General features: G+C 44.0%; 1 protein-coding gene across 11 annotated transcripts in view; it reads right to left on the bottom strand.

Annotated features, from left to right (window-relative positions):
- The window catches only part of Cacna1e (calcium voltage-gated channel subunit alpha1 E), a 444,235-nt gene that overhangs the window by 50,392 nt on the left and 379,743 nt on the right, over positions 1 to 14,100 (bottom strand). For 9 of the 11 annotated variants that reach the window (XM_078022436.1, XM_078022437.1, XM_078022445.1 and 6 more), the window contains 7 exons: positions 8,541 to 8,552; positions 6,605 to 6,701; positions 3,678 to 3,838; positions 3,059 to 3,196; positions 2,068 to 2,269; positions 795 to 959; positions 84 to 194 (listed from right to left, as the gene is read on the bottom strand). In XM_078022436.1, coding sequence (XP_077878562.1) covers positions 84 to 194; positions 795 to 959; positions 2,068 to 2,269; positions 3,059 to 3,196; positions 3,678 to 3,838; positions 6,605 to 6,701; positions 8,541 to 8,552 — 886 coding nt within the window. The remainder of the gene's footprint in view (positions 1 to 83; positions 195 to 794; positions 960 to 2,067; positions 2,270 to 3,058; positions 3,197 to 3,677; positions 3,839 to 6,604; positions 6,702 to 8,540; positions 8,553 to 14,100) is intronic. The other 2 variants (XM_078022439.1, XM_078022438.1) reach the window with 1 other exon arrangement.

Here is a 14,100-nt window from a genome sequence, read left to right as displayed (position 1 = left end):
AACCCCTCTTCCAACAAACTCTGGGAATGTCCCCAAATGGAAGAGAAGACAAGCCTAATGCTGGGATTGATTGAATGACATACCAAGAAGCCAAAAGCGATGATCTTTAGGACACATTCCAGGGAAAACACCATGGTGAAGGCGATATTCAAGTACTTGAGGGCCAGTTCATAGGTACAGGGAGCAGAGTAGTACTGCCGAGGAGAGAAGACAGACAGAGTCAAAGCCTTAACGTGGGGGTTCACGCATGTCACTGAGGCCAGCCCTCTCTCAACCTGCCTTTGGGGAAAACTGTGCATGGTTCAGGGAATGAGACAGACATCAGACATCGAGTGCTGGAGAGAATTACATATCCCGTGCAGCAAACGGAGCAAAACAATACTGTGTCCTCCCGGACTCTTCATGGCAAAACCAGAGGTCTGCCTAGAGATGAAGGTGGCAGGCAGAATCACTCCCCATAGTTGGGTGCTTTACCAGTTAGGGTTAAGTAGGAGCAATCTCTCGCCTTTAAACCCCTCAGGGTCTGAAGGGCATTTTCCACCCTGGTTGGCGGCCGAGTCCTACCACAAGGTCTTAGAAGCCCTGGGACCACTAGGGTATGTGGCACTGCATTTGCCAATGGAGCCCTGGAGTCCAAGAGGCTGGGATGTCAAATGAGGTGAGATTAAAACGAGACCCCACCGTGGAAGCATGGGTCAAGGGGCACGGGCTGCTATGCTAGGTGCTTTCCTGGGGCCTCTGTGCATGCACGGATCTTTGGGGAGGAGAAGTCTCTGGCTTCACCTTCCTCTCACCTTCATCATCAGCACCACAGTGTTCAAGGCGATCATAGCCATGATGGTGTACTCAAAGGAAGGAGACACCACGAAGTGCCACACGCGATACTGGAAGGTGTGCCTGTTCTGTGGCATGTAGCGGGTGAGAGGCTTGGCGCTGATGGCGAAGTCGATGCATGCCCGCTGCAGAAAGATCAGTTATTAGTCTACGCTCAGAGCCCCTAAGTCTTGTCCAGTGGTGGCCTCTCTGTCAGCCAGTTAGCAGAGGACAACCCAGGGATAAAAAGGGCAGGATGACAGGAAAGCAAAAACAGCAACAGGGATCGTCTGGACAAAACTACAGGCAAGAGGTCATCTGAAATGTGTTTGTAAAACTGGAGGCATTCTGTCACATGGGGCGGGACTTAGTGGTTGTCACTAAAGTCCTTTTATACAGTGTGTAGGTGAGATATGTAGGCAGAAAGCATTCTCTGATGCCCTTAGAAGTGAAGTTCTACAGGTTGAGAATCTCCTCTCTAAAATTCAGGCCAGGCACGGGGCTGCACACCCGTAATCCCAGTGACTTGGGAGGCTGAGACAGGAGGATTGCATGTTAAAGGCCAGCCTCAGCCACTGTCACAAAATAAAAAAAAAGGATTGGAGATGTGGTTAAGCACCCCTAGATTCAATTCCTGCTACCCAAAATCAAATAAAATTCATGAGACCAGAAGTGTCTGGGATTTCAGATTTTTTCTGATTTTGGAATATTTGCATATACCTATGACCAAACCTTTAGATGCCACAGACACATAGTCTGAAGTTAATTTTATATAATATTGGTCATAATTTTCAACATTTTGTGGTGCGAAATTTCCCACCTATACAATCACTTTGCTGCAAGAAGTTTTGAGTTCTGCAGTTTTGGGGACATTTGGATTAGAAATACTCAACCTATATCTGCCTACGCATCACATTTTATAGTCCCTGACAGATTCTAGTTCAGTTCTATTGTGAAGCAACATCACCACCAACTATGAAACCCCACAATGTGCCCAAATTATGCTTACTTCTGGAAAAGTAGTCATGAGACATGTTCCTACCCTTAGAGCAAATACATACCAGTCAGATAAGCAAATATCTTAATATCGTAATTATGGCAAACATCTTTTCCTTCTAGACTGTTTATTTAATGATCTTCTCTATAACCCCATAATAAAGTTAGAAAAGTTCGATCTCTCCTTCCAATCCTGATGGTCCAGAGAATTCTGTCTGAAGACCCTGCCGTGCTGGGCTGCAGACAACCTGTGGTTACCTCGTTCTTCTCCAGGCTGCACTCCTCCATCATCTTGTCTCCCTGTTCCTGGAAGGTGATGATGATGAGAGCCACAAAGATATTGACAAAGAAGAAAGGGAAGACCACAAAGTAGACCACGTAAAAGATGGACATCTCCATGCGGTTGCTGCGGCTTGGGCCTCGGTCTTCTTCCGTCACGTCTACGGAATGCTGCAGAACCCTGTGGGGACAGAAAAAGGGCACACTAATGTTTGGATGACAGTCTGGGCTTCATCAGGAGATGCTCTGCCTTTTGTATTTTTTACTGGAACTATTTGGCTTTGTAGTTTCTCCATTAATTTTTTTTGGGGGGGTCATTAAGCAAGTTGAAGACTCATGGGCACCCTACCGCATTACTTTTTCTAATACTTTTCCATTTACTTCCAATGTCTGGAAATGTTGATGAACAGAATGACATCATTTTAAGGTTTAGGTTGTCATATTCAATATCAGAAGGCTCCTGGATTGCCATTTGACTTTTTCCTGACAACCAGAGTATTCTGTCACCACGAAGTAGCACAAGTCTCTGAGAAACTAGCCTTGAGCTAAGGGCAGCATAAGAACCAGCCCTGTTGTCGTCGTCTTCAGAAGATCACAAGAAGAGTCTGTGGATTCTGCTAATTCATCCTATTCCTCCATCCTCAGGCTCCCAAGTTCAAAGCCAGCTTGGTAGATAAACTGTCTAAAATAGGCCCCAGGAAGTCTCCTGACAGTGGAGAGCTGATGAAAACTCATCGATTCTACAGAAGTCAAATGTCTCCACTCAATTCCTTAATAATTGGCTAAAACAAGAGTTTCAACTATTTCCCTGGCTTTGCCGTCCCAACCTCTCTGCCTGAAGGATTTTCCTTCTTCCTCTCTTATCTCACCCACTCATAACCACTTCCTTTCCCTGGTATAATAACAAAGGATTAGACTTGTTCATCTTGAGTCAGCTTCTCAACTGAACCAACTGCAGCTCCTCACTCACTGAGGCCATCCTTCCCCTGTGGAGACCGTGAATAGGGTCAGCAGGGCCCAGATGATGTTGTCGTAGTGGAATTCATGGCGCTTCCATTCCCGGCCCTTCACCTCCATCTTGTTTTTTTCATGGTCTACGTAATTGCCTCTAAAACCAGAGTAGAAATAAAATAGGTCGTGTTCACTGTAACTCATGAAAGAATTGGAAGATTCTACAGACTTCAAGAATGTGAGGGAACAATCTTCACAACAGAAATGCAAAGAAGGAATTTTATTAAAGGCGGGTGTTACCATGGGATAAAAACAGGATGCCAACAGATTTGGGATTAAATTCTAACCCTTTACTAGTAACGCTGAGCAACTTAAATTTTGAATCTGTTTCTACATCCATAATATGCAAATAAAACCCATATCAACAGGTCATTAAAAGGATTTAAAATGAAAAATAATGCAAAATGTCTTTTTCCATGTTTCACACAAGAGGTACTCAGAATAGTTAACCAACTTCCTATTTCCTATTTTGTCTTTCAACTGAGAGAAAGGAGACAGAGTCCACTGTGGAGGATGGTGAAGGTCTCATCAGGACATGCTATAGCAAAAAGTAAGTGGTATGTGCTGTTGGAACTCACATGCACTCCTTCTCTGTGTCCTTGGAACTGTCTGTGCAATAAAAGAATTTTCCCTTGAAGAGCTGAACTGCGATGACAGCAAAGATGAACATGAAGAGCTTGTAGACGATGAGAATGTTGAAGACATTCTTCAACGAGGTCACCACACAGTCGAACACTGCCTGTGGACAGCAAAGGGCCCTGGTATGTGAGTAGCTCGATAGCCCATGTATCTGCCCAGAGCTGAGGTGGCCACATCACCACCACCCAGCAGCACTGAGAGAACACCCCAAGAGATGTGAATTAAGAGGTGACACTCATGGATTAAGAGCTGGCATCCATGTTGGTCATGGTAGCATGGAACTGCCACCTGGGACAGGAACACATGCTCTGAGTCTGAAAACAAACCCAAAGCAGCAAACCCAAACCTGATGACAGAAAGCATCAGGAGGTGGTTGGTTTGGGGATTCCAGTCGGATTCTCAGTGTAAAGAAGTTTAATGTTGGATTTTTGAAATAATTCAGCCCATTTTAACCATTAAATTGCTGTCCCTGACCGTATGCACATGAGGTAACATCTACAGATTTATTTATATACTGACTACATCGTATTTTCACCCTTTCTAAATGGAGAATGCTGTAATACCACATTCTCATCTTTGATCTCTTCAATGGTACTTTGCCATAAGTTCAGATATTTGCTCCGAGCATGTTCAACACTTCATGTAAACATCTTCTGCCTTGAAGCTGGTTGTATTGGGGATGAAGATCAACAGACATGATGCAGCACGGACCAAAACTGGGGAGGCTGGGTGGATAGAACCAGGGACATGCACTTCAGTTAAAACATAACAGGTCTTCCCTTCTGAGTCCTAAGATGTGAGGAATTTCCTGGGAGTTCAACACATTTAGGCTGTTTTCTAGGTCTTCAGGTTTAGCTCACTGGAGAGAGTCTAGCCCCAGTTGCCCATTTGTGTGGTTTCTTCTTCGCAGCACTGGGTAAAGCACTGCTGGTTTAATTAGCTCAGCACTGCGGGGAATGTGAGTGACACGCAACCTTGTGGAAGCATCAGAGCCACCCACGTCTCCCTTAGGTTATCACTGCAAAGCCAGGAAACAGCACTCTCTCGTTTCATGGAATTAACCAAGACTGGGTCACCTTCTCCAGCCTGTTAACTAATCTCTTCTAACCATGTGCATGCTCCTCAGGACTCACAGGAGCCTGGGTGCCGCTAACATGGTTGGGGCCCCAGGCAGCCTGGGCAAGGAGCACAGAGGAATGGGTACTTATGGGCACAAGCCCAGGCCAATTGCTGTGCTGGTGGGAAAGGAAAACTAACAGAGTGTGTGGAAGGTCCTGCTCCAGAAGGGAAGGCAGAGGAGGCAGGGAGCAGGCAGGAAAGCAGCCACAAAGCCACTTCCTTTGGAGAAATAAGTGTTTCTGGCTGGGAGTCCACACACTGTTCAAGACTCTGGGCCCAGGCAGTTCTGGGCCTTTCCAAAGGAACTTTCCTCCTTCCTTCCATCTGTCTGTCTGTCTAACCATCCTTTGCTTTTGATATACCTAGCTTGTTTTGCCTCTACTTTGTAGAGCAGAGGGAATAAAGCAGCAGAGCTCCGAGATCAACAGGGTTTTGGGGGAAATATAGGGAGCTTCAGAGGTTATAAGAACCCGGAAGGAATCAGGAATTGGGACAGGGAGAAAGTGAAGCTTTGTCCTCTGAGAGAACAGGCCCAGGCAGGCCAGAAGAATTGTTGGGTTTTCTTGCAGGACCACTCATGTCAGCTCATTCATCTACACCACTAAACGTGTGTTACAAAGCGTTTCCATTTTCTGACTGGAAAACGGTTCAGGACTAAGTTGTTTGCTGTGGACCACAGAGCTCCTAAGTCTCTGAGCTGAGCCTGGCACTCAGGTAGATTCTTTTTTCACATTGAGAGTCCTCGGACTGTGCTATTGAAAAGTCACCTGGGGAGTGGGGTTTAGGAGGCCTAGTTCCAAGCTCCTCTTCTAGACAGCCTGGCTTTACTATCCTAGGGTGGCCCAAGAATCTGTATTTTCATCCAGGTGATCTGACACAGGGAAGCATTCTGGTGTAGCACATGAAGATGGGGCTTGCCCTGGTATTGAGGCTGGTTCCACTGGCTGTGTGGCCTGGGTGGCAGCAGCAGGACTGCAAGGCTACCAGTTGGGAGCCAAGAATTCACAGGGATTCAGGACAGGAGAACTTCTCTTCCGTGGTGCCTTAGCTTCCATCAACAACAATGCACATGGCGGCACCAGGGAGTGCTACAGGTTCAACAGGCCAGCAAACCTGAATGGTCAAGCACACCCTGAGAGGCAGGAAGGCTTATGAAGGTAGGTACAGGGCAAGGCAAGGAAGAATCTGGTATGATGCCTATTAAAGTCTAGGTCTGGGTAGAAGGGGCAACTCATTTACCCCATTTCTTTCTACATCTGCCAAAAATACAGAATGTGTCATTGGACACATTATGGACTTATCTGTGCCTCAAAAATGTGAAAGGTTAGGGATAGAAGATCCTTTTCTCCTCTAAAATTATGAATAAAGGAAATATCCCAGGTGAGGGAGCCTCTCCCAGCATGACTCGCACAACAGGAGCAAAGGACTCCCACAGCTTGCGTTATGGTGTTCTAGGTCCACTTTAATGACACAGGAAGCTCCAGGACAAAGCCACACCGGCTTCTTCTTGGATGACATGCCACACCAGAGAGTATAAGATGCTATCCAGGTCTGGGCTCTAGAGGTGAAGCCCCCCTTATCGATTTCTTTGGAGGTTATTTTCCTTTGCAACTAAAACTTTAGCTCAGGCAAATGAACCCACAAGAAAGTAATATACCTGGAATGAATTCTCCAAAAGCTGTCTGGCCATGGCCAGAGAGAGAAGATAGGAGATGGAAACTGTACAGAAATGAACTGAAAACATTACCTTGAGCTTGGGCAGACGCTTGATAGTTTTCAGTGGCCTCAGAACTCGGAGCACCCGCAGAGACTTGATGGTCTTGATGTCCCGCCCCTTGTTGGTTCTGTAGGAGAGAGGCCCGCAGGGAATCATACAGCCAGAGGAGAAATAAAAAGGACAGTCACACCACTGAATTAATAAAATCAGGGCAACGGGGAGAGATGGAGTCAAGAAGCCAGCAGTTGGGTCAATTGTTGACTTCTTCAGAGAAACTCCACACACAAAAAAATGTTTCATGAATATTCTCAAATCACTCCTCTTTGTGCACATCCACTCACACATGCACATCCATGTACAGATGGTCCCCCACCTACAATGGGTCAACTTAATGATTTTTCGACTTTATCATGTTGTAAAAGTGATATGCATTCAGTAGAAACTGTACTTCAAATTTTGACATTTTTCCTTGGCTAATGTTATACAGTACAGTACTTTCTTGCACTGCTGGGCAGACACAGTTCCCCATCAAGCCACAAAGATCAGGAGGGTAAAGGCCTGATACTCTATAGATGAACAAACTATGTTGCTGAACTACGATGTTCAGTAGATTAGATATATTAAATATACTTCCAACTTTCAATATTTTAAGTTTTGATGGGTTTACCAGGACACAACTCCATCATAAGTCAAGGAGCTTCCGGGGAGATATACAGGAACACACACCCACATTTCTACACATCTGAAGCACATCCTCCCCTTAAAGCCAGCCTAATGCTGCTCATTATCATGGTGGCCATTGAAGATAGAAGGTGCATCAACTAGGAGGCATGACCAGTGGCCCACGTGGCCTCCCTGCTTGACTAGTCCAGTGCCTCTCCATAGCAGGTTCAAGAGGGGACTTGACTCAGTCTAGGTTTATCACCTCTGCAGGGAACTGACACCCTTGCTGGGAAGGCTTCCTGCTCCAGAGAAGGTATATCATGCAGGCTTCTTGCCCAGACCTTGTCTCACACTTCAATTATCTCTGCGTGGCTGGCTTTTCCCACAGTCCCTTCCATTTCAGACACTCTGTATCTAGCACAGGCTGCAGAGCCACCCTGCTGGAGCAGGCCCTGCCCACTTCTATTGATGCCCTACAGCTAATGACCCTCCCTGTTCAGCCTCTTAGAAACGTTTGCTAATAGAGAAAACACTTTTCTTTTTATTTCTAGGAATGAAATGAATAAGTCAACTTGCATTCCTCTTTCCTTCCTGCTCATCCCCTGAGATCTTTGTATTCAATTAAAATAACTGCAATTTGTAAAACCTGCAGATGGTGGAAAACAAGACTCTAAACAGTGAGGTTGGGCTCTGATGCTCTCCTCATGTTGGTTCAGATTATAACAATTATTGGAGGAAAGGGAACCCAGAATATCAGGTGAAAACTACAAAAGTTCCTACCTGCATTTCCCTCTGCCATACCCACCCTCAGATAATAGCCTCTCCATACTTCATAGAAGGCAAGATAAGAAGACATTTAATCTAAACCAAGCATGCCAATTTTGACCAGAATATTAACTTTAACATTCTCTTAATGGTCTTAAAAGACCACAACCTACAAGTCATTTTTATTCAAACTTAAATATAAGCAATCCAAAAGTATCATATTGATATCACTTAGCATCCAGGGTCACTGGTTTATTTTATAAATTCTTTTGCTCTATTAGGACCACCTCTCTACATATTTAAAAGAGATGATATAAGAGTCAAATACTACCCAAACCAATAAGAATAGCCCTTTCCCAATAAGGTGTGGCAACTTTTTTGTTTGTTTGTTTTGGTCTTTGGATATCAACAGAAACTCCCCACTCGGGTAAACTCCCCACTCCTTTTTCAGTGGGTCAGCTCCTCCCTTCCCACCCATAGTTTCTTCCTCCTCCAACCACTCCCCATTTTTAATTCAAAGAAAATCAAACATATTTACCCCAAAGCGTTCCTATGGAGGATCCAATCAGAAAGCAGTTTTAAAGGGGGAGGGGGAGAAAGAAGACAGTTAAAAAAAAAACTCCGTGGAGAAGAGAAACCCTTACCGTGACAGACACTGGAGAAGCAGGCACACAAGACCCACCCACAGCCTTGGCACTTGCTGAGTCCATAGGGTTAGCAAAGGGAAGAGACCACAGGGACAAAGGCCTTCACAGGCACTAGTGAAAATGCCTCCAACTCCCCAGATCCCAGGTTTGTGCTTTACCCCATGGAATCTAGTTTAATTGAACTTTCCTAAATGTGGACTCTGGTTTTCATTTCCTTAGTAGTCTTCAAGCTTCCCATTTCAAGTGAATTTATAAGCAAGCAGGCTAGAGAAGAGCAAGCACTCTGGGCTAGAAACCCTCTCTCCATTTCAAGTCAGAGTATGTAGCTACACCTAGAAAGGCCTTCATCTGAAGAGGGACCTGCAACCACTGTTTTAGTGCTCCTCTGGCCCCTCTCCAAAGCTCAGATGACTGACATCACTTCCCCCTAAATAAGAGGGGGACAACATGTTTATCAAGGTTACACAAAAAATTTACCTTTTGACAAGTGCTATATTGTCCCTTGTGAGTTATTTAATGTGCAACTTTTAGAAAAAAAAAATCCTCTGCAAGCTAGTGGTAAAGCAATAATAACCAAAAATCAAAACTGGTATCTTTGAAATAAGAGCTTGGTCTTAGCTTTTTGGTACTAGGCACTTTTAGTGAAAATCTTTTTAAACTTACTAACAATGTCAGGACATAGGTTTTACTCTTATTCTACAGGTGAGATTCAGAGGGTTAGTTGCAGAGCAGAGACTTGAACCCAAGTGTGTGTCATGCTTGTAGCTCCTGCTCCCACCAATGAGCTCTGTACCAGCAGGTTTTGGATCTAGGCTCTGTCAAATGATTCACTGAATTTGAGATTCAACAAAGATCCCTGAATCCCACTTACTTGCAAGGGAAGCTGAAGCCCCTGGAAGAAGAACCCTGAATAAGATCACTTGGTAAGTTCAGAGTCACAGGTGAGCATGCATCTCTGGACTTCCCATCTTGCTTGGCTACCATGAATGGGTGCCCAGAATCCAGGCTTTAGTCTTAGCCGTTTGTCGCTATTCATGTTGCTTTTTCTTCCTTAATTTTCTCATGTCCCACACAAAATGTCATGCTAGGCCTGCTCTGGACCAGAAACATTTGAAGGCATTTCAAGTCAGAGTCTGTAGCTGTGCCTAGAAGGACTTCATCTTTCACTTGTGGCCTGTGTCTGACTGATGCTCCTGCTCAAATCTGTGGGAGTCTGAAGGAGACAGAGAGCCCCCCAACAGTTTGGTAGACACACTCAGCTCTAGACGTTAAAGGGCACCAAGAATCCCAGTTTCCCAAACAAGAGGCATACAGGGTGGTTAGAAACTTCTTTTGTTCCAAACCATGATATTTTATTAGGATTTGCGGCGGGGGGGGGGCAATATATGTCACAAACAGACTTCTAATGTCCATTTTATCTCATCAGTGATTCCATATTCAACAATACATTAATTTTCACTATAAATGCCAAATGAAGAGAGATCTGGAAATTAAACTTAAGGCCTTATAAACTTAAGTATTTATGTAATAACCTCCAAATGTTCAGAAGACAGAAATATCCTTTCTTGAGTTGTAATGGCATCTCCTCAAGCGAGGTTGGGCATCAGTAGGTCAGTGAAACACACCTTTATTCTTTCATATAACAAGCATCTATGGAGTCCTTCACCTATGTCAGGCACTGTTCCAGGTGCTGGAACAAATGAGGTGGTTAATCTTAGAATTTACCTAATCTATAAGACAAGAGACCACAAGTGAATACACATACAACTAAGTGTACTTGTAAGCTGCCATGGGTGAAACAAACTGTTTGATTGAAAATTAACCAAATGACAACATAAGTCACTCTTCTTTCCTCTGGCTACATGTCTTGAGTCTCTCACATTCTCAGGATATAGGAGCAGGGTGGGGCACCCATACCCAGGCAGCTAGTCTAGATCCCATACACCTCCTGCTCAGCCCAGGCCCATACCTCAGAGACCTTTATATTCAGCAGCATTTGAATTGCTCCACACTAGAACCATCTAAGGTAGGAAGGCCCAATATTTCTTACACCTGGATAAAGGACAAAATTTGCTCTTTATACTTACCCTCCCCCAACCCTGCCAAATCCTAGTAAAATATGATGATATGAAACAAAAAGGGTTTCTAACCACTATATTGCCTCCCGTTTTGGAAAAGGGGATTCCTTGGTACATTGAGAGCTGAGTGTGTCTACCAAACTACTGGTGGTGGTGGCGGGGGGTTGTCCCATTCAGACTCCCAGAGACTTAATCAGGAGCAGCAAACATGGGCAAGAGAGAAATAAAGATTATCATTGCTCTGCACAGCTTTCAAATGTCTCTTACTACAGAACAGCCACTGAAAAGCAATGATTTTGTAGTGTGTGAAGCCCTAGGTTCAATCCCCAGCAAAAAACAAATTAAAAAAAAAACAGCTATGATTTTGAATGCTATAGAAAACATACTTGCATCCTGTCTTTTGTTAAGATAGGGTTAGCACCAACTTGAGAATTGCCATTGGAATAGTACCATATTGGCTAGATAACAAAGCCAGAGTCATGAAAAGCCTCAACATTTTTTCATTAATTAAAATATAATTTACACATGGACTAAACTAAAGCACCTCTTCGAAATCCATTATGGAAGCCAACAAGTTGCAATGGAGGTGTTTCACCCAGCTAAGAGAACAAACTCTTTGAGCACTTTAATTGAAGCATACTCTTTAAGAAATAATTCATGTGTTATGAGTCACCTAAATAATAATTTGATAATACTATAATTTTTCATATTGCCTAGTAATTAATGGAATTTTGACAGGTTTAATAATTGACTCTAATGATAAGATTTGAGGATAATGCCACATACTAGGATGTACTGATACCACCTAAATTGGGACTCAGTGGGGACACACATTTTAACACTTATTTCCTACTTATCTAGTAAGTTCCTGGCTGCTCTCCAGAAGAGGGGGGGGAAACAAACAACAACATTTCTCTTATGTCTCATCAGAAAAGACAAGAAATTTCCAGCTCAGTTGTCAAGTTGCCCTCCAGATCTGTCATGTGTAATCATTTGTCATTCACTGTCATCTTGTTCTCTGGTTCCCAGCTCCTTTTCTCCAAGGACACACACACTTAAATTGATTTCTGCTAAGAACTCACTCTTCTTCCATGGGGCAGAGTGGGACATCAGGATCTGAAGAGCCCTTCACTCTAAGTGTCAAGGCTTCCTCCATGAGTCCAGGAAGCACGAACACAGGGATCTGCAGGAATCTCTAATCCTGGGAAGGGCTGAGCTTGCAGGAGTGTGAGACAGGAGGAAGGGTCATGCTGGGAGGGGCCTCAAGTGTCTTGCTAAAGAATTGGGACTACAATTTGGTAGGCAATAATAACTATCATTTATTATACAACTTAAGTGTTTGGTACTGTTTCAAACATTAAATATATTTTATCTTATTTAATTCTCATAGGACAAAAAGATAGTAATTTTAAATTTATATTTACAATAAAGTAGTTCAGAGCGTTAAGACAGCTAATAATTAATAGTGCTAGGATTCAGGCCTAAGCTTCCTGACTCAAACCTAAGCTCTGTGTGATGTAATGACACCTTTCAAATGGGAAATATTGGAGGGTTTAATCAAAGAAGGGCACAGGAAAAGGAACCAGCCATTTCTGAGCTCAAACACTAAAGCTATCTTACTCCCCTTAATGAGACTAGATTCTGTTCACAGGAAGAAATAGTGACAGATGAAACATCAAGATGGACAAGCTCATGGATGCTCTTCTCCATCTGGCCTGCAGGTCTAGACAGGATGGGGCAGCTGAGGAGAAAGCAATACCAAGCCACTGCTCCGAGTTTCCAAGGATTAGTGGTTGAAACTCACTCACCAGAACATCATGGCAGAAGAGAGCTTAGTACAATGGAGAAAACACTAAATTCTAAATTGGCACACCGAGGTTGCTTAAGAAGCAGCTTTGCTATTCGCTAGTCCAAAGAGGCAAACTAGTCAAGCTCCCAGAAATTCATTTCTTACCTGTAAGGGAAGACTGTCATGTGATAAAGTGCTCATGGAAATGGGAAGGAATTTTTCCTTTCTACACTGGCAATGCCTGTCTCACTAGACCTTGCGTAAGGCCAGCTCACTACTTGAGTGAAGAATCTAAATTCAGCACTTTGACCTTATTACTGCTTAGTTGCTACCACTGGAAATTATTTCTCTTTCTGGCCCATGCCTCAATTTCTTGGGGCCACCCAAGAACCTTAATTTCAATGTTACCTTCTCATCTTTGTTCTGTACCTAGAGAACTAGCTCCATGCCCAGTGCCTTGTGCATAATCCCGTCCTTCCTGCACGTGGACTTCAAGCAGCTTCTCACACATACTCATGAGCCTTTTGCAAACTTTCTCCTCTGCAGTACACATCGCAATACTCCAACTGGAATGTATTTTTGTCCAAGTGCTGAGAAGCAGCAGGAGGCAGCGAAGCATCTGTCTCCTAGGAGTTTTGTTATTTAGTCTGGTGAACAGTGACCTGATTTGTATTTCTTCTAAGTCTTTGTATTCTAAACATACCCAAAGACCCCCCATCTGCTGATCTTTCAAGGAATGTTTTGTCAGTTGAAGTCCAGCTAATATATTCTCCCAGATGGAGACTAATATTCAGTGCTATGCTGTGCCCCTATGGGTGTGGATTAAGCAGATGGCTGGCTGGTCACATGATATGGGCTGATATTTCTCGAGTCCCCTTGCGAAGTCTTCTGTCCCAAATTACTCTAAAACCTACTTTTAAATCTGGGGGGCACTGTGATGGGTTTCCACTAATCCTGCAGGCCTGGGCTCTTCCCATTGGCAGTGAAGCCTCACCTTTTGTATCTAGGTCTAGTTAGATCAGTTGCTGGGTACCATGTGAATAAAGCTGTGGTCCCTGATTGGACCATTTCATTTTGTCTGGTTCTGGAGCCACAGATTGCAATGTTGTTTATAATCAACCATCTCCCAGATTGTGCTCTGGGCATTTGTGCCTAGAATATAAAGGTCTGAAGGTGAAATTCTAAAGAGGTCTCCTCAGCAGCACCAACATTGCATGCAATAGATAACACATTTTCCAGTGTTCACAAGAAGCATACTTGCTGAGGATTGGTGCCAACAGCAGGTAGACTAGGAACTGATGTCCTCTCAGGCAGTCCCTCAGTGTGGCTTCTATTTTGTCTCACCCAAACCATTTAAAGCATTTAGGATGTAACGTAGCATTGGGCACCCCAAGAATCCATGGCACTGATCACCTTTAGAGTCCCTGCCTGGGCACAAAGCTAGATGAAGTTACTCTCGAGGTGACTCGTAACACTGGAGTCTCAAGGAACAATATTCTATGTGCTCACTGTTGGAAATTTTCAATTCCTTTTCAGCCGGTGTCCTAAATCCACAGTTAATGGGCTACCTGATGCCTAAATTCA

This window comes from Ictidomys tridecemlineatus, chromosome 10 (genome assembly GCF_052094955.1).
Source record: "Ictidomys tridecemlineatus isolate mIctTri1 chromosome 10, mIctTri1.hap1, whole genome shotgun sequence".
Lineage (NCBI taxonomy): Eukaryota > Metazoa > Chordata > Mammalia > Rodentia > Sciuridae > Ictidomys > Ictidomys tridecemlineatus.
Note: the sequence above shows the minus strand (reverse complement) of the source record. Positions and strands in the feature narration are given on the sequence as shown.